We start from the raw sequence: 25,215 nt of genomic DNA, 5'->3' as shown, positions 1-25,215 counted from the left end.
CTGCACTGACCGGCGTCCAGCCACCGGGCCTAGCCAAAATGGAGCTTGGGTGTTGAGCAACAAACTGTTGGGCGTACAGGTTTGTTTGCTCCACCATTAGATTTACAAAGTGGTCACTGAAAAAAAAGGGGGGGCTCATCATCATCGCTAGATGAGGAGGACACGGATGACAACAGGAAAGTGGGGTCATCCTCGTCCTCACTGGGACTCTCGGACTCGGAGGCAAGCTGGGTGTATGCCTCCTCGGCCGAGAACATCCGGTGGGCTATAGGGGAGTGTGTGTCTGCGTGCGTGTAAATCTTTATTTGGTGTGCATGTGTGTGGGGGCACGGGTGTTCGCGAACTCGCCCTAAACCTTAACAGATAAAAAAAAAAAAGACTAACTAAAAAAAAGGGGGAAAAATGTGAAGGAAAAATGTAAAAAAAAAAAAAGAAGCAAAATCGCTGATCAACCGTCCGAAGTTGATCAGTGGTGGGGTGTGCGATGCGCTAACAGTGGCCGGACGCTAAGAGTGCCGGCCACAGTCAGCGTACACACAAAAAAAAAAAACTGCCTGCACCCCAAAAAAGTTGTGGGGGGGGGGGGGGCAAGCTGCAGCACCCCTGGGGGGTCTAGGGTCACACAGCTGTGCTGTGGACCCCAGACACCCAATTTAGGGTGATGCAACAAAAACTTTTTTTTTTTTTTCTTCAACTAACTTTCCCTAAATATCCCTGCCTAATCTAACTTGTCCCTAGCATTTCCCTAAATACCTGGGGGTGCTGGGGCACAGATGGGGTGCTGGATCCTGGGCTCTGAACAGATGGGGGGTTCTGGCTCTGAGACACGATGCAGCGCTCCTCTCTCCTCGGGCTCCGGACGGAAAAGGAGGAGGAGAGGAGCGCTGCGATAATTTGAATGAACCGCCCCCCCCCCCCCCCCAGCCGACCAATGAGAGCGATCCTGTCACCATCACCTCTCAGGATCTAAGGATTTTGATTGGTGGTGTATTATCACACCACCGATCACCATCCTGTTCCGGGTTATCGGGTCCTCAGAGACCCCAATAACCCGGAAGCGCATCAAACCGCAGGTCTGAATTGACCTGTGGTTTGCTGCGATCGCCTACACGGGTGGGTCACAGGACCCCTTCTCGCATTTAGCCAAGGTGCCTGCTCAATGATTTGAGCAGGCACCGGGTTCCGATCACCGCCCGCCGAGCGGCGGTGATCGGAAATGCATAGGACGTACCGGTGTCCTTAACGATCGGCAAATCAGGGCGTACCGGTACGCCCTATGTCTGGAACAGGTTAAAGGACATGTCCAGTCTAGGAGCCATCATCCACCCCAGTGATCCTATATGGTCGCCGTTTAAGAAAAAAAAAATACACTTACCTATCCACAGTCCTGCCATGGCTGCACCATTGCCCTGTTCCTGGTTGGTTCCAGTCCCTAAAGGACCTGGAAGTGGCTTGGTCCTGTGAGTATAAAAGACCAAGTGGCTTAGGTCATCAGTATCTGATCGTTCGGGGACCCCGGGACCCCCGCCAATCAGCTCGTTGAGAAGGCACCAGCTCTCCTGTGATCGCCATGGCCTTCCCTCAGCTCACCAAGCACAGCACCATACATGGTATAGTGGCTATGCTTTGTATCGCAGCTCAGTCCCATTCACTTCTATTGGGCTGAGCTGCCCCTAGGCCACGTGATCAATGAACGTGATGTCACATGGCCTAGGGTGAGCTGTGAGAAGGCCACTGCGCTACTGCTGGCGATGGTGCCTTCTCCTACAGCTTATCAGCAGGTGTCCCAGGTGTTGGACCCCCACCGATCAGAGTAAAGTAATTAACAGTCACCAAAGCCGTGAACAAATGAGCGAGCTCCACATTGACTAGTGCCCAACATGGCACCCGGCCCATGCCCATATGATGCAAAGACAGATGATGGTAGACACATCTTACCCTGAAAATGTTCTCCATGGAGCTCTTTGTTTCACAGCTAGATGTTTTCTACCATCCTAAAAGTCTTCGATGTGCAGTTACTTCAGGAATGCGGCCAGGTACCACTAACCAACTAAATTACAAGGAATTAAAAGGGGAAGAACCACTAAAATACCTTGCTATACAGACATATTAAAAATGAATTGCCTTCATTCTAGCTTTACTGCCGGTGCCGAGCCAGAAGCAGCCCCTTTAATGTAATATCATTCCTGTCTTTTCCTGGCAGTTTGGTTGCACTGACCTCTATTGCCTCTACCGGGTTAATAAAGAACATTTTGCTGCCTTGTTGTCTGTTTCTCCTTTCCCGTGAATCTTATCTGGGGGCTTCGTTTGAATGGCAGCACGCTATTGAAGCCCACATACAATAGGCAATATTGGCGAGGGCCCTCTTGTCTGCACTTTAGATCTTTTTTAAAACAGCAAAAGTTTAGTGACCTAGAAATGAATCAATAAAAAAGCTATTTTCTATGTGACAAATTGAAGAACTGAAGGATTCTTGCAGATGCATTGACTTTAACAATCCAAGATGCATTGTCTTTAAGGCTTCTTTCAGACCTATAATCCTCCGAGCGGAGGAGAGGATTCTGGGAGGTGTTCAGGTTACACGTTGACAGTTCGATTGCTTCATCTCGCTCTTTTCTCTTCCTAGGAAGAAAAAAATATAAATGATCGGTTTTTTTTAAGATTGTCTTAAAGGTTTTTTCAGGATTTTGATATTGATGGCCTAAAAAATAAATGCTGAATGATAAACCATGAGGGATTGGTTTTAGCTTCTCATGTCTGTGTCGAGAGGTACTAGGAAACGGGGGACCCCGAAAGTGTTGGTGGTTGAGGTGGTTGAGGATCGGTGAGTATTATTTTAATGCATTCTCAGCATTTTTTTTACTTTAATGACTGGGCAGCTTCTTTAAATGTCACTTTGGTATGCCTTTAAAATGTCTCTGTTAGCATGATCGACCCTATTAAACCAGGCATACAACCTGGTAGGGTTGATCGTGCTGACAAAAACAATACCTTTTTTATGAATATCAGTGGCCCCATTACTGAAAAACACATTTTTATTTTTATGCTAATGACCTAACTTAAAGGCTATGTACACTTTTGGGAGCAATTGTTTTTTATTATTGCATTATACTTATTTTGAGCTAAAAAAAAACAAAACATTTTTTCAATTGGTCTTTATTAACAATATGGAATCCTTTTTTCTGTACAGAGCTGACATTCTCTACTAGCTGCCTGTGGATTTTTTGTCCTTTCCGTCATCTAAGGAGCAGACAGACTCCTTATCTCTGCTCTCTCACATCATAAACACTCATTACAGCTCAATCTTTACAATATCTTACTGATAAGAATGTGGCTTAAATTAGTGTTTATGACCTTTCAGTAGTTTAGAAATAAGGTTTATTAGATGACAGAGTGAAAGTACCAGTCACACAGAAAAACTGTTAACCCTTTGTGACTGAACAGCTCAATATTTTGAATAAAGGCCAATTGAAAACATGATTTTTAGCCAAATATAAGTTTAATGCAATCATTTAAAAAAATTGACTCCAAAGGTGTACATAGCCTTTAAGAACCAAGGGGCCGGCCAAAGCCCTTGGAGCACCAGTGTGTTACATCTCCTTCACCTTCAGTCCCTCCCCTCTTCTCCTGGATTGACAGCACCCGACATTGGGTATAGCCATGTCTTTTTGTGCCTGGTCTCCCGGTCTCAGAACTTGTTCTGTGTTCTCCTGCTGCTCTCCAAGTTCTGAGACTTGTCATCTGTGCCTGCGCTGTGCTCCCGGTCTCAGCGCTTGAACAATCGCTGAGACCAGGAGAGCATTCACACGACAACATGGCTGTACCCAATGTCTAGTACTGTCAGTCCGAGGAAGTAGGAACAGGGTAGGGACTGAACGTGAAGGGGGTGTAATAAACTGGTGCACTGAGGGCTTTGGCAGTTTCCTTGGTACTCCAGTTAGGCCAATAGCATATACATAAAAATGTGTTTTTCTCAGCAATGAGGGCATGGATATTCATAAAGGTATAATTTTTATCAGCATGATTAACCCTACCAGACTGTGTGCCTGATTTAACAGGGTTGATCATGCTGATGCAGACACTTTAAAGGAGTTTTCCGGGAAAAATTAAGCTGAGCCTCTAATGCCACCAGATGGAAAGTAGCTATCCTATACATTAATTTTCAACCTTTTAAGCAGTCCTTGAGACATACGTTAGGATTATAACTAAGCCAGTATCTCATCTGCAGACAACTGTTTCAAGATGTTTGGCCTTCAGCAGGAAGAATTGGCTTAACTGGATGAGAGGCCTTTGCATACTTTTTTCACAAATGATCATTGCATATCCTATAAGACTCCTTAGGCCTACTATGCCCTTCATAAGGAGAAATAGTACCCCCGGATCCTGACAAAGGCCTTTCACCCAGTTAAACAAGTTATCTCGGCTCTACACTGATGAAGGGCAATTACCCAGAAAACAGCCATCTGCAGATGAGGTTCTGACTTAGCTATAATCCTAAATTATGTCATAAGGCCTGTTTAAAGGGTCATACAATGGCTTATAGCAGGCATGCTAAACCTGCGGCCCTCCAGCTGTTGTAATACTACAACTCTCACAATGCCCTGCTGTAGGCTGTTCGGGCATGCTCATACTTTTGCAACAGCTGGAGGGCCGCAGGTTGAGCATGCCTGGCTTATAGGATAGCAACCTTACATTTGGTGGCATCAGAGGCTCAGGTTTCTTTTCTTTTTGGAAAGAGAGCTAATTTGCCTACCCTTTTCCCCAGAGTATCATTGCATGGCGTATAATACTCTTTAGTCCTACTCTGCGCTCTCCATCAGGGGAAATAGTACTGCCTGGATTCATGTTATACAGGAATGGTCTTGCATTTTTTGCCATGTTCACCAAATGAATAGTTTGTCCAAAATCAAATTATTATTTTGGTTAATTTTCTCTTTTTGATAAAACTCAGTCCTTTCCACAATTCTCCATCCCAAGATCGGCCTCCGTCGAGTGGCTGATAATCACCCTGCATAATCTCACTGTTTGTAAAATGTGGTAATTGGGGTTTAAAAAAAAAAAAAAGAATGGTTTCTCTTGCGAAAAGAAAGTGTGAAGTGCACAATCTTAAAACAAGCCAGTGTTTATTAGGGTGTCATACCTGATCTGGGCTCACGTATATGTGCAGCATTATCACCCTTGTGAACCTGCAATATTGTTATATTAAGGTTTATTACAGATGCGCCTGATCTCATCACATGCATAATGCCGATAATAGGGAAAAATAACATATGTCCATAGCATGAAGTGTTGCATTTTTTGTGCAAAAATCAAAAGGGTTTTAAAAAAGGAGCCAAACAGCAGTAAACCTTATAAACAAAAAAGTAACCACAACTCATCTGTTGAATGCCCTGCCGCTCCAGTGCCGACACTTTTAGTTTAGATCAAGCCCTACCTCTAATGCCACCAGATGTAAGGCAGCTATCCTATAAGTCATTGAGAGATAGTACCCCCCCCCCCCCCAAATCCTGCCAGGCCTATCACCCCCAAACAGCTATCTGCAGATGAGGTGCTGGCTTATTTAATATTCGAGTCATGTCTCAAGGCCTATTTATAGGGTTAAACATTGACTTGTAGGATAGCTGCCTTACATCTGGTGGCATTAGAGGCGGAGCTTGTTAAGAGCTCATTTGCATCCCTTTCCTCCCAGAATTCCAGAGGAGCATCTTGTATGGATGACGCATGTGACCATTACAGCCAATCATTTGTGCAAGCATCACTGCTGAGACCAGTGATTGGCTGCAGCAGTCATGTAGCTGTACGGCTCATCAACAAAGATTGGTGTCTGCGCTGCAGCGGTAGTAGATTAAGGCTAGTTTCACACTAGCGGCAGAGGAGTCCGGCAGGCTGTTCCAGCGCGTAAACAGCCTGTCCTGCCACTAGTTCACGTCTGCCCCCGGACTGCTGCTCCGTCTCTATTGACTATAATGGGGGCGGAGTTCCAGCGACAGCGCACGGCGAGAGGCAGCCAGAGAAACAGTACGACATGCAGCGCCGCGCGCTGCTGTGCTGGTGCCGGAGCTCCGCCCCAGCCCCCATTATATTCAATGGGGACGGAGTGGCAGTCCGGGGGCACACGTGAACTAGTTGCAGGACGGATCCGACAGGCTGTTCACCCACCGGAGTCCCCTGCCGCTAATGTGAAAGTACCCTTAAAAGGTGAGTTATGGTTATTATTTTATTTTTTCGCTACTATTCGAACTATCCCAACCTTTGATCCAGGACAACCCCTTTAACCTAAGCTTGGCATGGTTCTTGAAAACCACGAGGGCTAGTGCAATGCCACTGGTGGGATTTGGGCATCAGTCTGACAACCCGACCCTATATTGAGATAGGAACTGAAGTGACCTTTTCCCTGGCAGTGAAAACCCCTGACCACACACTCAGTAATTACCTCCGGCCGCCAATTATTGCCTGTTTTACTCTTTAGCCTTTACAAAAAAGTTAAAGAAGTTTTCCGCTTTTTACTATTGGTCACCTATGCTCAGGATAGGTCATCAATAATAAAGAGTAGACAACCCCTTTAAGGGAGGGAGATACATTTAAAACTAAAATTGGGTGTTTGTTCTCCGCGCTATGGCAGTGTCATAGGTTGCACAGTATATTTGGCATTGCAATGCATGGGAGAAATAAAAGATTAAAGGGGCTGTTCAGCCGATATTTTTTTGTTTTTAAAAAGACTCAATGATCCACTGTTGTCCCTGTTTTAATGCTCTTCTGGTCTCTGATTTCTGGTTCCTCTTGAAATGCAGTGTAAACGTCATCATCCCTGGCCCTGTCAATCAAAATGGAGAGGGAGAGACAGTTGCAGAGAGAGCAGAGCCTCTAGGTGTAATGGTAACGCCCCCATTGCTCCTAGAGGCTCATTTGCATATATTAAAATATCATTTTTCTCAGCAATGCGGACACATATGGACATGAGACCAACACGGATGCCTTCAGCAGCCAAGCGCACATGTAACAGGTCAGCCAGTGTCATAGGGACAAAACTGCTGACAGATGCCCTTTTAAAAGTGCAGGTTTCTTAATTCTCGCATTTTCGGGTAGTTTTGTGCCATTAACCAGTACTGGATTTGTGGAATTGGACTAAGAATATGTTTATGGTGGATGAATGGATGGAGCATATGATTTACATTCAGGAATAGGTTAAGGTATTGCTATTATTTGCATCAAGTTGAAGTGGAAATGAATATATGCAAATGTTTGCATCTGTGAAATCTCTCGTAACTTCGGGGTAACACCTTTATACTGGTAAATGTATATTGCGTTTTGCACCTGTAATTGCTTTTAGAGAATTGGGCACCACTTTTTACAGCTGTTGACAGGAGCTTTGCAAACAGATTGTCTCTGAAATTCAGCTTGTACCATGGAAGGAGGATCCGGCCTCTCAGCAGGTACATCCTGGCGGTAGCTGCTCCTCTCCGTACCGACAGTATATTACATGAACACAAATCCGGTAGAGGTGACATTTTTGGAGCCCACCTCTGATTATAGAATTAGTTTACATTTTTATGGTAAAGTAATGCATCTATTACTACATACTGTGTATACTTAAAGGGGTGGTGCCACAAAACGTACTCTACATTTTTGAAATGAGCACTTGGGTCTGACTGCTTTTGTAATTGCATGGAATTAAAAATGTAGCATGGCCACTGAGATATTCTATAAAATGTATCTGTATAGCGCCACCTGCTGTTTGTTCTTTTCTCTTATTCCTTGGCCACCTCACTGAGGCGGTCGCACGTGCTCAGTTTAAATCTTCAACTGCCACTAGCCTTATGTTCTGTTACCTGCAGCAGAAAGGTCACACCCCTGAGCAGTTATAGGGAAGAGAGCTGCAGAACAAATAAATCTAGCAGTGAAATTGGAGCAATGAATGGGGAGATCTCTGGATCCATGTGAGGTACAGGGCTGGGTCTAGCTTTGTTACAAGGAAGGCTGTCCTGTACTATGACAGCCTCTTTGTAAGATGTCTAGAGATGGATGGCGGTCCCAGAGGTTGGACCCCAAGTGGTTGGACGCCCATCCCGCGGATTAGTCTTACATAATGTGTAATGGATTATCTGTTATTTTCAGCAAGTAACTCGGGTTTCTGTTCACAGAGGAGGACACCTACAGCACTTACTCCAACCTTCTGCTCAAGTATTTCCTGGCGGAAGGAATAATCTGCGGACATGAGGTCTTTGTCGCGTCTGCCAGTGATAGTCCACACAAAATCTTAAAGGTAATCAGTCCTAAGTATTATGAATTTTATTTTGCATGAACCAATAATTTAATCCCCCCCCCCCCCACCCAAAAAAAATGATATATTATAAAAATCCGATACATGAGGGTCCCACATCTGGGGGCCGCATGTATTACCTCTAAGAGCAAAGGGGGCGTTGCCATTACACCTAGAGGCTCAGCTCTCTCTGCAACTGCCGCGCCCTCTGCTGCTTCTGTCCCCGCTGCTCTTTGCTTCCTGCTAAGTCAGTCACTGGCTGAGGCAGTACGAATGGGATCGGAGCGGCGGGTGGAGATCGTTGGAGGTGAGTAATGACTCTTTTTAAAAAAAAAAATCTTTTTTTTAGAACTCCCCCTGAAAACCTCGCACAATAGAAATAGATATACAGTATATATATTTAAAATTTTTTCCCAACATACCTCAACTATTCCTTATCTAAAACACATGCACAAATGTAATAGCTACTGAAAGGAATCCGCTAAAAAGTATGCATGCGTTTGACCTGCGGTAGCTCCGAAGGCTAGCCCTGCTCCATGCACGTTGTGTGACTAACGTAGCTGATCGACAGGGATCCGACACTCTAACCACCCCTCCCCCCCTTTCAACAACCGCTCAGGCACCAACTTCTGCATTGCACAGTGGATGGAGCTGGTCGCTGCAGCGCTGCTTCTGTTGATTTCAATTGGAGCAACGCCGTCGTAGCAAACTCCTTCCAGTACGCAGTGGACGGAGCTGCACCCAAACAGGGGGTGTCGGATAGGGTGAGGATATGCTTTTACTTGGTAAGATCTGGACAACCCCTTTTAACCCTGTTCATTGAAAGTGAGGCTTGGCCTGCACAATAACTATACATTGGCCCTGGTGACAAATGGTGTTACCCCAGTAGTAATTTGCACCCCCAGACAGATGGGGTGCACTAGGACGTAAAATGCCTGTTCTGCTGACGAAACTGTGGAATGGTTTTATAAGTTGTGCCATATAACAAAGTCTGCTCTGCCACGTGAACAATCTCCACTCTGCTACATCAGTAGTAAACCCTGACAGCCGGGAGTCGTAACTATTATGAATTCTCCGGGCGTCCAGCTGTATATCATTACATTGTCCCGCGCATCGCACCAACACTGCAGCGAGCCAGTGACCAAAACAATGGAGCCGGCAGCGTCTTTCACTCCCATGCTATAATTGTCCTGCTTTAATTTTATGATATGTAATTGGGAGGATCCCGAACCTATAAGCAAGACAAATATTGCTGATACTTGGAAGGGGGAAAGACATTCGTTCAGGCCATAATTACGGGGGAAAAAAAAACAAAAAACGCGCATAACGAAAAGAGACAAGTAAAAGATAAAAAGCCCCATCAACAGCGTAGGGTATATTATATACCACCCGGCAATTTATCCATCATCCTTTGAAAACATATTCATGCCTTTTGTACTCCCAGCTCTCTCAGAAAATCAGCTACGAAATGCAACAATGGAAGACCTCACAAGGAAGAAAAAAAGACGTGTCGTGCCTAGTGTTTTTCTAGACTATCAGATTGAAAGTACAGGCAGAATTCTTTGCACCCGCTCTGAGGATCTGTCCTGGCTGTCACCGGGTGCTGTAATGATGCCGCTGCCGCACGAGAACGTCAGCCTTGCAGCTGTATAATGTGATCACCCGGTGTCTAGCCTGTCATTTTTATGGCTTTTTATTCATTTACTTTTTGTTATTTTTTTTACTTATGTTTTATTTTTGTAAATAGCATTTTATTTTATTTTTAATAAATAGCGCGCACAAAAAAAATAAAATACTGCTTTAAAGAGAAACAGACACATCACCCTTCCCAGCACCCTTTACCTCCATTTCTCCATAAATTTGAGAATAATGTAGCCATGGCAAAGTCACCGGGTCTGCCGTCAGTAGCTCTGGTAACTGCAGACCCATAATGCCTTTGCCGTCGCACAGGTAGCTCCGATGCTGTAGTCATAAGAATTGATTCCGATTATGAGACTACTGGAGAGCCACAGATAAAAGTTCTAAAGGCACAGGAAAGGCAGGAGTCGGTGCCTGCGCAGCAGCATGCATTACACAGGCATTGTGGCCCACTGCAGGGAAGGGCACCGATGACTGATTGGCAGCATAAGTCAGTGATTTCTGGTCGTCACCTGTTGTTATGCAGTGTCCCAGATATTTTAGTATGCCGAAACCTACAAGACACAGCAGTGACATCAGATACTATGATTACAGGTAAGAATTTAGATGAGCCATGATTTTCAGCAGAGCTTTTCTCACAATAAAGGCATACACTTACAAACTCGTAAAAAAGTGGTCCCACGTTTTTATTCTCTGACCTGTTAGAAAGGTGCATGGTGTAAACTGTAGTAAAGGTAATCTTCTTTTCAGTGATTGTATTTGTGAGTTATAACCTCCCTTCTGATCCTCAGCTGTGTCATGTGACACTCTGCCTCTCCAACTGACACAGGACAGGAAGTCCGTTACTTCTCTATCCTTTTCTATGAACTTGACATTGAGGCCCCCATAGGAATACATATAGAAACTGACTTCCTGTCCACACATAAGATGCTGTGTCAGATAAAGAGTGTTGGTCACATGACACGGCTGAGTATCAGAAGGGAGGTTATAACTCACAAATGCAGTCACTGGTAAGAAAAGTACTTTCACTAAAGTTTTCATCATGTACCTTTCTAACAGGTCAGCAGCATCGGGGTCTTCATCCTGTTTTTGCCAGGGTTTCGTCCAGGTACTCTGGTTTTCTGTGGCGTCACAAAAAAAAGTACCAATATTTCAGTTGAGAGTATAGTAAATTAGCTCTAATGTGTATCTGAGGAAGGGAAATCGGATTGTAATGCTCACTGATGTGAAATATGGTTCACTAAATAAGCAGCAACGAAAAAAATTTCTTTTAAAATTATTTTATTAAAGGGATTGTCCCAGCAAACACAGTGGTGGTCTATTGCTAGGATATGCAACCAATGTCAGATAAGTGAGGGTCCCACCTCTGTGACCTGAACGTGGCACCCAAAGCAAAAGAGAACGCACTGTGCATGCGCATCGGGCTCTCTATTCACTTCTATGGGAGTTCTAAAAAGAGATGAGTAAGTGTGATAGGTGGGACCCTCACCTATCTCTGGAATGGGGTGCCCAGAGTGAACGAGGGCGCACCGAGTAAGCGCGGCGCCTCTCCATTCACCTCTACAGGAGTTCCAGAAATAGCCAAGTCGGCACTTGGCTATTTTTGGCACTCCCACAAATATGAACGGAGGGTGGCTGCCCTTGCTCTGTGTGCCCTTGTTCACTCTGGGCACCCCATTCTAGAGATAGGTGGGGGTCCCAGAGGTGGGATCTAGGATATGCCACCATTGTGTGTGAGATCGGCTAGCCCCTTTAACTGAAGTTCCCCTTAATATTACCATTCTGCAGTGTCGCAAGGAGTTTTAAAGGGATTTTCCAGGAATTAAATATTGATGATCTCTCTTCTGGATAGGTGATCAGTATCTTTTTTTCAGTAGGGGGGGGGGTCTGACTCCTGCCACCCCCAGAAGTCAGCTGTTGGGAAGGGTAAGGGTTGCAGCAGCGGGCCGCCATCCATCGGTCACATGGCCTTTTTACAACAAAGTTCCAGTCAAGAACACATATCCAAGCCTTGCTGCCCCTTCAAACAAAAACACCGGAGGGACAGCCTGCAAATAGACTGATTTTAACCCTATGTATAGCAAAAATGGCTGAACATTTTTAATTAAGACCAATTATTATTAAAAAATTATTTTTAGTCCAAAATGAGTAAAAGTAAAAAAAAAAAACTGCCCTCAAGGTGTCCATAGCCTTTAAAGGGCTTGTACAGAATTATAAAAACTTCTGTAACTCCTCTCCATTGACATGGACAGAGCTGAGCTGCAGCTTATGGTTCATGTAAATCCTCATCTCTGATCTCCTGACCTCAAAAACACTTATTTAAGGCACAATCTCATCCGTTGGATAAACGTTTAGCTATTATGAGTGTTTATGAGGTCACTAGATCAGAGATGAGGCTTCACATGAGCCTTCAGCTGACGGGACTCAGAATGGACACTGCAAATAGACTGATTTATTTAACATCATGTATCACAAAAACGGCTGAACATTTCTAACAAAGACCAACTGAAAAACAGTTTTGCTGTTCCAAAATGAGTAGAATGCAATCATAAAAAATATTGCCCCAAAGGTGTCCATAGCCTTTAATTTCCTTGACTCTGGAGCTGTTAATAATTGTCACAGGCTTTTCTTCCAAGGCATATTTTTATTATCCTTTTTGTAGAAGTTATTTCGATTAACCAAACGGCAATTCTTCCTTTTTAAAATTAGCGTTTCTGGGAAATATCACTTTAAATATACATTTTTCATCTGTCATCGTTTGCTTCCCGAATGCTAAAAGGGCATGTACTGCTTTAAGCAATTAATGTTTCTTTCTTCTTCCAGAAAGTGACATGAAAGTTTAGACTTTACACTAGGGCAAGACAGTGGTAAACACGTTCCTTGTGTCAGCCTCTGGGTACTGTCATTATTCCAAGTACCGTTTAACCCTTGCCAGTCGGATGCACCTCTTTAATACTAAGATCTTGTTTTGTTCTATTTAGAAGACGACATGTCGGGGGACCTTTTATCTAGGGTCATGTCAAGGCGGGACGCACGAGACATGGGATAAGCCTCTATTTGCTGGGGGTCCTAACGCTAGGGTCTCCACCGATCACAAAAACACAAGTTCCTAGTTTCCCAAATGTAGTGGTGATTGAGCATGTGCTCTGCCACTTCATTCTCCATGAGACTATATGGGACTCTCTGAGGCTATTTCAGATAGTGCCACAGATAAGAATGGAGTGTCAGCCCACATGCTCAACTGGTGCTCAGCATTCATTTGGGGGACTCAGGACCCCCTTCTCGTTACCTTCTGAGATGAGGTTAAGTCTTGGCACAACCCCTTACTGCCCTCTTGGTTCTATAAGTCTCACAGGTGGGTCTGTGTCTTTTTTAAATTTTTTTCTTTATTAAAGGGATTGTCTACTCGAGAAATAGAAGTAGACCTGGCGATCGGCTAATCTCCGCTTTATATTGCGGTTGTAACGACTGATTGAAGCCCTGTCCAAATTCATATCACGTTGTAGCCATTCAAATGAATAGGATATATTATGTTAGACAACCCCTTTAATAATGGTGGCCAATTCCTTAAGAGTGGTTATCCCTGGAAGGCTGTTGTCTAACCACCAAGAACAGCTGTTGTGATCGGGGAAGCCGCTCCAGTGTTATCGGAATGCCCCTTTTTCCATGTAAATGCATAGGTCCACAAGTGTGGAAGCCTCCCCCATTTTACCTCATAGAGGGGAGTCACGAGAGGATGATCCCCCCTCCATCAACTTCATATGCCCTAATAGGGGTTGTCCTCATGATACTATCCCTTTAAAGGGGAACCAGCCAAGAATGACCTTGTAAGATGCTGTAGATACGTATATTATATTAAGATTAGATTGGTAGAGTCTGTGGTCTGAACGAGTCAGTTAGTACTTGTTACACCCTTCCTTAAAGGGGTTTTCCAGTCTGTAGATATTGATGACCAGTACTCAGGATAGGTCACCAACATCTGATTGCTGGGGGTTCAACACAGATCAGTGGTTTTTGGCAGGCGCCAGAAATTAAAAAGTCAATGGAGCTGGAAACAGTGAGCTTCATTCACTGTATAGTGTCCATTTTTTGGTGGTAGCACCCCTGCTGTTTATCCTTCTATTCCCACTTCTCCTGCATTCAGTGGTGGACCCACATGCTCGGTAGCTTCCATGCTCTCTTCCTCCTCTCACTGCAGGCTCTCTAGACAGCACAGAAGGACATTGTGGGGGTATTACATACCATAGGGATCTCTCTTTTTTATGCAGGGGAGGAAGGTGTTAATAAGAACTAATAGCAATGCTTCCTGAGAGATACAGTTTCCTAATGAGCTACTACCCACCCACAGAAAGAGAAGCAAGTTCACCAGAGAACGGTTTTAAATTCCTTGGACAACCCCTTTAAAGGGGTTATCCAAAACATGCCTCCCAATGCCCGTGCCCCTCATATAGATTATACTTACCCCACTCCCCGGCACCAGCGTCGCTCCTGATTCCCGCACGGCCGCCGATGCATCTCCCTGTCGCACGGATCAAAACATGCGGCGAAAGGAGGAACAGCCAATCGCCGGGCACGTCGGGGAAGTGCCTCCCTAGCATTGCGAGTGACGCTAGGGAGGCTCACCCCCGTCGCTGCCTGGTATTGCCGACTCCCCCCGTCGTCGGATGTTTTGATCCACGAGACGGGAAGATGCAGCGGGGGCCATTCGGGGATCAGGAGCGACGCGGGTGCCAGGGAAGCTGGGTATAATCTATATGAGGGTCCCAGGCATTGGGGGCATGTTTTATAGTTTGGATAACCCCTTTAAGGCTACTTTCATACTTGCAGGGTCGGCTACAGCCCCATTCACTATAATGGGGGCAGGCCGGAGGTCCGGCTGCAGCACGGCAAACAAGCCGAGAGGCGGGCGGACAAAAACTACAGCATGCTGTAGTTTTTGTCCGGCCACCTCTTGACATGTTTGCCGTGCTGTGGCCGGACCTCCGGCCCGTCCCCATTATAGTGAATAGGGCTGTAGTGGACTTCCGGCGGCACGGTTGGCTAGCGTTAGCACGGAGTCGGCAGGCTGTTCTCCGACTGAACAGCCTGCTGGACCCTGCTACCGCAGGTGTGAAAGTAGTCTAACTTGTGCATTACTTGCAGTGTTGTGTCTGTAGCATCCATTTTTCATGAAATACCTGGACCTTACACAGAAATTGCATAAATTATCCATTAAGAATCCGATTTAAAAAGCGTTTTCTGTCCCGAGCCGTCCAAGGCAGACAGGAGATTGTAATGACCATCGCAGTCGCTGCAGCCCTGGTAGGCTGGCCGGGCTCCGTCTTCAGAACGAGCTGATGTGTATTTCAAGGTCTGTAATTCCGATCGCCCCGGCAGTAAGTGGTTGTAAGCAATCAATTCATTACTTTTAATAACCGTAGATAATTGACTTGTTTTATTGTTTAAGCCGCTCGTCGCACCTTGGCAGGCCGGCTGCTTACATAACACCTGTGCTAAACTCATCTGTCATAATCCTCCAGGTGTGGCATAATCTCGTCTCCGCACCACCCCTCTAAGAGCTTAATTGCTGTTTCACTGGATTCCATTGAACGAAACACCCTTGAGAGCTGCATTCTGCGACCTATGTGATCTTATATCTTGAGCTACCAACATCTGACATGTGCACCCTCAAAGCACTCTCCTAAGATACTGGCCTTTTAATGTTGTATAATCCAGCGAGTCTGGAGGGTATTTCCTGGACCTTTTGTCATTGTGGATTTTCCCTGCTGCTAAAGTAAAGTTTTTTTTTTCCCCCTTCAACAAGTGTCATTTATCATATAGAGAAAGTAAATACAAGGCACTTACTAATGTATTGTGATTGTCCATATTGCTTCCTTTGCTGGCTTGATTCATTTTTCCATCCTGTAGTCCAGCAGTGGTGGTCGTGCTTGGACACTATAGGAAAAAGTTCCGGCCTTTCTGATGGCCAGTATTGTGGGAGTGCACATAGGCAGACATGCGCAGCCACTGTCATCCTGGCCATCTCGTATCTGCGCTGCATTAGTGGTCATAACCCCTGGAAATGAGCCGTAAATAATGTAAATGGAGCCAGTAAAGGAGGCAATACGGACAATCACAATACATTAGTAGGTGCCTTGTATTAACTTTCTCTACGTGATAAATGCAATTTGTTGAAGTCCGAAAACCTCTTTAATGGAAATTGAGCTAAAATGGTAATGCATTTTTTATTTTTATTTTTTTTAATTATACCATTTTTGGGTAATTTTCTTCCATCTACCATGTAAAAAAGAAGATATGGTTACAACAGAAATATCTGTGGGAGCATTTCCTATCAAGGTTTCAAATGGCCCTTGCCTGTGGTTGCTCACTTGAGACCCAGGCGCCACCATTTGCAAACCCAGCCTAAATGCCCCTTTTACACTATGGTCAGAGCAATTATCGGGAAGGAACGTTCCTAGGAATGCTCCTTCCTGATAATTGCCCTGCATAATGATGCCACTGACCACGAATGAGCAAACAATTGTTCATCAGGTGAAAGCGTTGTTGATCCGGACACCAAAGCAGATCATCCTGTGTAAACCAGAAAATATGGATCTGTACGGGAACAAGCTACCGCTCGTTGCCTCGAGGTTATTGCTACACGTAAATGAAGCTCTTGCCTCGTCATGCAGTGCGGTTATTATCGGGAATGAGTTGTTCGTTCCCGATAATTGCTTGCACAGTCGGCTTATATAAAGAGGCTTTTAGGCTATGCCACCAATGTGAGATAGGTGCGGGTCTCTAGTACAATAGAGCACCAAAAGTTTGGCAAAGAGCAGCTGCTCTCTATTCATTTCTAGGGGAGCACCAAAAATAGCCAAGCGATATGCCACCGATATTCCAAGATTACAACGTCATGAATGGCCCTTCCTTTCCGGCGGTAATGATGGCGTTCATCAGTCTGCCAATACCAAGCTCAGAGCACATCACAGAAGTTGCACCTAGTGGCTGGAGCAGTCATAGCTAGCGTTGAGCGAACTTGCGTTTTAAGTTCCACGTCCGAAGTTCGGGTTCGGGTTATCGAAGAATCCCGTTATGGATTCCAAATTCCGTCATGGTCCGTGGTAGCGGAATCCATAAAGGGATTATTCGATAACCCGAACTTTAGACGCAGAACTATAAAACACAAGTTCGCTCAACACTAGTCATAGCCCTTTTCTGCCTGTGTAGATCCAAAAGCCACTTTATCCAACCCATACAAGTGAGCGCAACTCATTTTTCCCATAGCCAAACGCTACTTTCATCAGCCTGTCGATGAATGTGGCATCGGTGCACCACCCTCTCAGTGCGCCAGTACTAGTAAATCTTCCCCCGAGAAGCTGCAGTAACGTCTTCAGCAGCGCAGGACGTATCTCTTGCCTCCTGGGTGATCAGGAACCCGTTCAGAATTTGACGCTTGCTTCAGGCCTTGTAACTAACCTTGGGACTCGGCAACGCGAGACGGAGCTCAAGTCATCGGCCTCCGCTGAGAAAAGGTGCGGGGTTGTTACAGCAAATAATATTACTAAATAATTTGTATATGCTTTAATTACAGATGGTACAAACGAAGATTAAATGCTATGTGGGTGGTGCAGAACAAATAACATTTGTTTTTACATTTAGTATATGCAATTATGCAATTAAATTATGCAGTGTCTCCAGATAGTCGCAGGGTAGAAGACGTCTCCGCTTTCATATTTACATAAAGGATTTGTCTGCTTCCACACAACCCATTTTCTTAAGTGGTTTTTGGTGCAGCCTTAGCTTATAGAGTGACGTCGTCTTCCTCTAGTAATAGAGTTGGGACCATGTCACCACGTTTCACCTGCTTCGAGTGGACGACCCCTGATACTGTAGGTCACCTTTCTCAGGACTGTTAGCCAAAGAGGAGACTTTTGTGTTCGCATTTGGTTGGCTCACCAGAAGAAAAAAAAAAAAGGAGGCTGGCTGCTCAGACTACACAGGGTTTTCTTGTAGTCTGTTGCCATGGAGATGCATTGGTCTGCATCAGAGCTGTGGAAATGTGGAGAAAGTTAGGAATTTTTGTTATAAAGTTGCCTTTTTTAAAAAAAAATTTGATTCATTCGGACAATAAACCAAATTGGTTGTAAAGGTCGACGGATTGCGTGATGGATTGTACACGGGAGTCGGACATAATAACCCACGTTTACTAATGCTAATAGTTGCACAGTGTAAACTTAGGCAGGAGATGCGCCGCAGGTTTCACCATCTCGCACGCTGTTTGATAAATTAGGCTAAGGCTACTTTGACACTTGCGGCAGTGTGATCCGGCGGGCAGTTCCGTCGTCGGAACTGCCCGCCGGATCCGCCGATCTGCCGCTGACTGAAAGCATTTGTGAGACGGATCCGGGTGCGGATCCGTCTCACAAATGCATTGCAAGGACGGATCCGTCTCTCCGCTTGTCATGCGGACCGACGGATCCGTCTTGTACATTTTTTCACATTTTTACCGATCTGCGCATGCCGGAACGACGGATCCGGCATTCCGGTATTCTGAAGGCCGGATCCGGCGCTAATTCATTCCTATGGGAAAAAATGCCGGATCCGGCGTTCAGGCAAGTCTTCAGTTTTTTTCGCCGGAGAGAAAACTGTAGCATGCTGCGGTTTTCTCTTTTGCCTGATCAGTCAAAACGACTGAACTGAAGACATCCTGATGCAAACTTAACGGATTACTCTACATTCAGAATGCATGGGGATAAAACTGATCAGTTCTTTTCCGGTATAGAGCCCCTAGGACGGAACTCAATGCCGGAAAAGAACAACGCAAGTGTGAAAGTAGCCTAATCTTGCAAGTTAGGAAGAGTTCATATGGCCGTTAGTTTTCCGTTCCTCTGATCCATCAAAAGAGAAAAAAAACGGATCTAGTAAAAATACGGATCCTGTGCATCAGTTATGCACATTTGACATCTGTTTGAGCTGTTTCCATCAGAGATCCATTTTTTTAGACGGAAAAAAAGTATCGCATGCATGTGAACTCTCCCTAACATGCAAGATTAGTCAAATTTATCAAACAGTGTGCGAGATATGGCGCATCTTCTGCCTAAGAAGAATGGAAAAATAACGGTAATGTGAACTCTCCCTAAGGCTACGTTCACGTCACCGGTAACCTGATCCGGCAGCATCCAGCCATGCTGGATCCTGTGAACTCTGGTAGGTTGTTCTCAACCAGTAGGTTGTTCTCAGCCATTTTCATAGTCAGTGCGTTGCTGTAATTTGCACAAAATGTATCAGATGTTGCACAATGTTTTGTAAATGTGGTGCACTTTTAAAGGGGCCGTCTCGCCCCCCCCCCCCCTTTTTCAGCTTCTCATTGGGGACCTTTATCCCTGTGAATAGGGGATAACATAATATAACCGGAATACCCCTTTAAGTCAGCTGGACAGGCTAACCACTTTCACACCCGCTGGATTGATTTGTGTAAAAATTAAAATTTTTAATTACTTTTCCTTCTTGCAAATAAGCCCAAAAAGTTATAAAATCCTACTTTGCTACTTTTGGAATCCCAAATTCTATAGTGCAGAACTTGATACATTTACCCCTCTGACTTCAGGTGATTATTTTGTGCCTGAAATACTAGCACACACCTGTAAAATATCTAGCAAAGTGCAACCATCTGTTCTCTTTGGTGCAAACTAGTAATTATTTTGTCTAAATTGATGTGCACCGAAAAGAAGTCGGAAGATATTCCAGATTTCTGGCACAAGGACCTTGTGGCTGCCATACTCGGGGTTGTTTTCCGTCCTCTGCGCCGATGTGAAGATTGCAAAGTAAAAAAAAAAAAGTTGCATGAGAAGCCCAATGAAGAATTCTCTAATATTTCAAAATGATCAGTTATACTTGTTGACACCCCTGCACTTTTGTATGATCTCCACGGTACGGTGGGGGAGAGGACCCGTTAACTTCCTCAGTAGAGTGGTTATCCTTACGACCCGCATTACTTAGGGATGGTCTTATACATCATGGATGTGAGATGCTTAACCCACACTTGGGAATTCCCTAGTGTAAATGACCAGGTTTTAAGCAGCGGTGACAGCAACAGGTGTGCTCCTCATGACGGCATCAGCACAACTTCAAACAATGGCCGGCGGGGGAGGTAGCTTAGCTGCGATCCCTGGTAATGATCAGGTCACCACCATTGTGTAAGTGAGATAAGCAGATATCGGCATTCTTGGCGTCCTGCAGATGTCGCGGGGAGGACACTGGATTACCCGCAGAACAACACACCTGGGGCACTGGTCCCTTTTATCTTACGCAGCGTGTATGGTCTCATGCATGCGAGTGCCCGGTGCCCGTATTGCGGACCACAAAGAGTGGGTCTGCAACATACGGGTACCAGCCATGTTCACTCCGTATCACGGGTGCGGACCAATTGCCTTAAATGGGTTCCGTGATCATCAAGATAGGCAGCGGAGGCACGGATTGGAATCACTACGAAGCACTTCTGTGGGATTTCGGACTGTGACTCCACACTGCAAAAAAAATAGAACACGTCCTTTTTTTTTTTTTTTGCGTTCTGGACCGTCTCTTGCAGATCGCGGACCCATTCAAGTCAATGAGTCCGGATCCACACACAGTGGGCATACGGACGTTGCCCATGCATTGCGGACGTCTATTTGCGGCCTACAGCACGGGCACTAGGCACACATGCTCGTGTGGATGAGCCCTAATTGTATTGCAGGGACGTGCAGGTTGTGCAGTATCACTGCCATGTTCTCTGCAGACCAGGGCTCATTCAGGCAGGCGATTTTCAGGTCTGTGCGCTGTCCGAGGGTGGAAGGTGTACAGCGCACGGACTGAACGCGGTCAGTGCACCAATTCACATGTCCACAGGTCCATTCAGAGAACATTGCAGGATGCATTCTTCATTTTTTAGATGGTTGTGAAAAATGGATGACATAGTGATGCCACATGGACAAACGAAACGCGTTGGAGACAATTCCGTTTCAATACGGATGGAAAATAATCCATATTTAGTGGACAGAACGAGGGTGAATTTTACATCTCTTGTCTGAATGACCCCAGAGGCTCCTTTCAGAAGAAGATTAGCATTTTTTTAAATGGATTGCACATGGACATTGTAGTCCAATATTCCTGCCGCCAACCCAGTCTCTTGAACGAGTGAGTCTTGTGGGATAATCGACCAAAAGATAATGTGCCGCAATTTTCTTTGCGCAGACCTATTGTCCAAGTGGAAGACCGCCTCTCTGAATGCACCCTTTGAGTTTTTATGGGTCACTGTTAGGCCTCCTGCACTTGAACGTGTGCGCCCCCCGTGGCCATGCTGCGGCCTGCAAATTGCGGGCCGCAGTGCTCGAACACCGACCGTGGGGCAGCCGCAGCGGATCACGGACATGTTCTATCTTTTTGTGGAACGGAAGTACGGGACGAAACCCCCCACGGAAGCACTCCGTAGTGCTTCGGTAGGGTTCTGTTGCCTGTTTCCGTTCTGCACCATTCCGCATCTCCGGATTTGCGCACCTATTGAAGTAAATGGGTCCGCATCCGTGATGCGGAATGCCCACGGAACGACGCCCGTGTATTGCGGCAACGGGCAGCAGGAGGCCCTAAAGGGATGTTCCGTTTTTTTTTTTTTTGTTTGTGTAATTGATTACCTATCTTTAGGATAAATCATCAATTTCATAGTGGTGGAGATCCAACTCTTGATACCCCCGGTGGTCAGCTGTTTTTAAAGGGGCTGCGATGCTAGTGGGAGAGCTGCGTCCTCTTCAGCGTTTACCTGCAGGCCGTCTACATTGTAGTGGCGGTACAGTGTAATTACAGCTGTGTGTCCCCTTCCAGTGAATGGGAGAGGGAGCTGTAATTACACTGCACCACCACTACAATGTAGACTGCCTGAAGAGGACGCAGCTCTCCCACTAGCATCGCAGCCCCTTTAAAAACAGCTGACCACCGGGGGTATCAAGAGTTGGATCTCCACCACTATGAAATGAATGATTTATCCTGACCGCTTTAAGGGCTTGTGCACGCGAACGTATTTTTTTTACAGGTCCGTATGTGGAACCATTGACTTGTGCATTCCGTGTCCGCATGTCCGTTCCTCCAAAAAATAGAACATACCCTATTCTTGTCCGTTTTGCGGATAAGGGCAGGCATTGTTACAATGGATTTGCAAAAAGAACAGATGACATCCGTTTTTTGTTTTTTTTGGGGGGCGGATCCGTGTTTTGCGGACCTCCAAATACATACGGTCGTGTGCATGAGTGCTAAGTCTGGGTGCTTTTCAGTTTAAGCTCTGAAAGAACCAGGACAGAAAGATTGCTCGTCTGAAAGGGACCTTAGGTAATTAACTGGATCTGTTGGTAACGCTAGAGAGCATTAATAGATTGTGTAGAAGGGGTTAACCTGTGAAAGAGCTTACAGTCTAGGGCAGCGGCTGACACCGCCATTAAAGCACGTTATATAGTGGTGACTCAGTGGTTAGCACTGGTGCCGTGCATCATGTGCATGGAGTTGGAGCGTTTACCGTGGTATTCAGGTGGGTCCCTGTAGGTTCTCCGGTTTCCTCCTACTCTTCAAAAACATACACATTCTATACATACAATTGGCCCTAGAGATACGGAAAGCAGATTGTGAGCGCCATTGCGCTGATGTGAGTAAGGATAGTCTGCGTACATCGCTGCGGCATTTGGTTTGTGTATATGTGCTGCAGTAAATAAATGTCCCCGAGAACAGAATTTTTAAAAATCTAAATAATTGCTAATAATGTGTGAACTTCAGACCTTATGCACTCATTTTTTGCGGTTCAGATGCGGACCCATTAATTTCAAACGATGCGAACAGCACACCGTGTGCTGTCCGCGTCCGTATATATATGTTCGTTCCACGGGCTCACCAAAAAATTAGAACATGTCCTATTCTTCTCCGTTTGGCGGACATGAACAGGCATTTCTAACATAGGGCAGGGCCATGCGTAAGGGGAAAATACAGGATGCATGCCGCTGGTATCCAAGATTTACAGACCGGGAAGCGGATACGGTTGCATGCATGAGGCCTTACCAGTCGAGTACAGGCGGGGGGGGGGAACTCTTCTGTATACAAGCCTAATTTACGTAAGCAACAAAATAGGCCCTGATCGTACCCAGATGGAGGCGACCATTGTATCTTGTTTCTTTTATATCAGAGAAAATGGCGACCGGTCTGCTTCAGAGCTTCAAGATATAAAAATGCACATGGAATATTTAATGTTAATATTATACATATGAATATTAATAATGGTAATATTCTCCTCCTTCGAAGGATTAAAAAAAGTTAAAAATGCATATATATATAATTTTTTTCCCCCTTGCATAGCTGTAAGTAAAAGCAGACTACAGACAGACACAGGAGCAGCTGGAGCCTCGAGGATAGACATTGGTAATGCTCTTTTCTCACAGAGGCTCAAGGTGCAGCGATAGTTGTGTAACTGGGGCGACTCCCTGCTACGTCAGTGGCTGCCATGTAGGGGCTTGACCCCAACCCACAATAAAGGCGCATCTAGACTGATCAGATGAGCAGCAGATTGTGGGGAAGGAGGCGTTCCTTCCCGACAATCTGCTGCTCGTTAGGTGGAGGTGAATCGCTGCAGCGATCACCTCCACAGTATGAGGACGAGGGGTCGCTGCTGTTATCACTTGTCCCCATACATAATCATTGCTCCTGGGCGGCAGAGGCTGTTTAGACGCCACGATCCGCTGCCCGGGAACGAAAATGATCAAGCATTTTGCTCTTTCATCGGGGGATCTGCAGCACCTTTACATTGGCAGATTATCAGGAACGCTCATTCCCAATAATCAGCCCGAATATTGGGCCGTCTAAATCCAGCTTTTGCCAATTTTGCCTATTTGTATATTTTTGGGGTGCGGGAGGAAACCTACACAAACTCCATGCAGATGTTGTCTCTGATCAGATTCGAACTCAGGACCCAGCGCTGCAAAGCACTCACTTATATAGCCCTGACATATTCTGTACAGAGATTATTATCACGCTGTACCCAATGGGGTTCCTTAAAGGGAACCTATCATCAACTTTATGCTGACCTCACTAAAGGGGCAGCATAAATTAGTGACTGACATGCTGATCTCAGCGGTGTGTCACACATGAGCTAAAAGTAAGTGGTTGCCGAGAACCAGCAACATAATCATTGCAGCCCAGGCCTGGAAAAGAGTCAAATCTAGCTGAGAAGAGTCCTGGTTATTATAATCTCCTGCTCTCCTCGCCCATCTGCTGATGGTTGGCAGTTTGGTCCTAGACAGAAAGGGAGAAAACTAAGGAGAAGACGGTCAGTCATCAGCAGGAGAGCAGGAATCCATGAATAACCAGGACTCTTCTCAGGTGGCCGTGACTCTTTTCCAGGCCCAGTCTGCAATGATTGTGATGTTGGTTCTCGGCAACTACTTACTTTTAACTTATAAATGACAGAACGCTGAAATCCACTCACCTGTCTCTACTTTATCCTGCCGTTAATATGGGCAGCACAAAGTTGATGACAGGTTCCCTTTAACAGCATGGGGGAGGTTTATCATCTCCCTTGCGCCAGAAAAATAGCTTTAAAAAGTTGCAAGCTGTTTGTGTCTTTTTAAATGCAACATTTTTAAAGTGCCCCTTTTTACGCCGCCCGCGCCACCTTTCCAAAAGGGTGTGTGGTAAGGGTGGGAAAGCCGAGACAAATTTATCTTCATTTACACCGGTTTTCTGCCAGAAGTCTATGGCAGCTCTCAGCCATTGTAGATTTCTGTTTAAGGCTGCTTTCACACCTCCAGTGTGAAACTCTGGCATGGCTGTTCTGGCAGACAAGCGGCAAATCGGCTGGACACAAACCGTAGCATGCCGGAATGTGTTTGGAACTCTGCTGGACCCCATTATACCCAATGGGGCTGGCGGACGTACCGTCCGCCTCCGGCAGGCTATTCTCTGCCGGAATTAAAACTGGAGGTGTGAAAGTAGCCTAAGTGCATGGACTGCAGGAGGATGCATCTAATTTGTGACCAGGCCTGCGCCTCATCATGAATGAGGCGCATCCTCCAGCAGCGCAGGGGGTATCAAGACTGGCGTTGAAAGCATCGGTTTTGACAAATCTCCCCGTATGGAGTGTGGGAGAAAACCCCCGCAAACACGGGGAGAACATACAAACTCCATGCAGATGTTGTCCTTGGCCGGATTCGAACCCAGAACCCAAGGCATTTTCTAGATACCCAACCCCCATATGTGTAACATGAGCCATGTCGTCAGGTTTAGAGGGCACTACGGCTAGAAATATGGCACACAACGTCGTACTGCGC

At 45.6% G+C, this 25,215-nt stretch overlaps 1 protein-coding gene across 3 annotated transcripts in view; it reads left to right on the top strand.

Annotated features, from left to right (window-relative positions):
- The window catches only part of ELP4 (elongator acetyltransferase complex subunit 4), a 261,945-nt gene that overhangs the window by 34,314 nt on the left and 202,416 nt on the right, over positions 1-25,215 (top strand). For all 3 annotated transcript variants that reach the window (XM_040409516.1, XM_040409515.1, XM_040409517.1), the window contains exon 3: positions 8,142-8,263. In XM_040409516.1, coding sequence (XP_040265450.1) covers positions 8,142-8,263 — 122 coding nt within the window. The remainder of the gene's footprint in view (positions 1-8,141; positions 8,264-25,215) is intronic.

The sequence above is a fragment of the Bufo bufo genome, chromosome 10, assembly GCF_905171765.1.
Source record: "Bufo bufo chromosome 10, aBufBuf1.1, whole genome shotgun sequence".
Lineage (NCBI taxonomy): Eukaryota > Metazoa > Chordata > Amphibia > Anura > Bufonidae > Bufo > Bufo bufo.
This window is presented reverse-complemented; position numbering and strand designations above follow the sequence as displayed.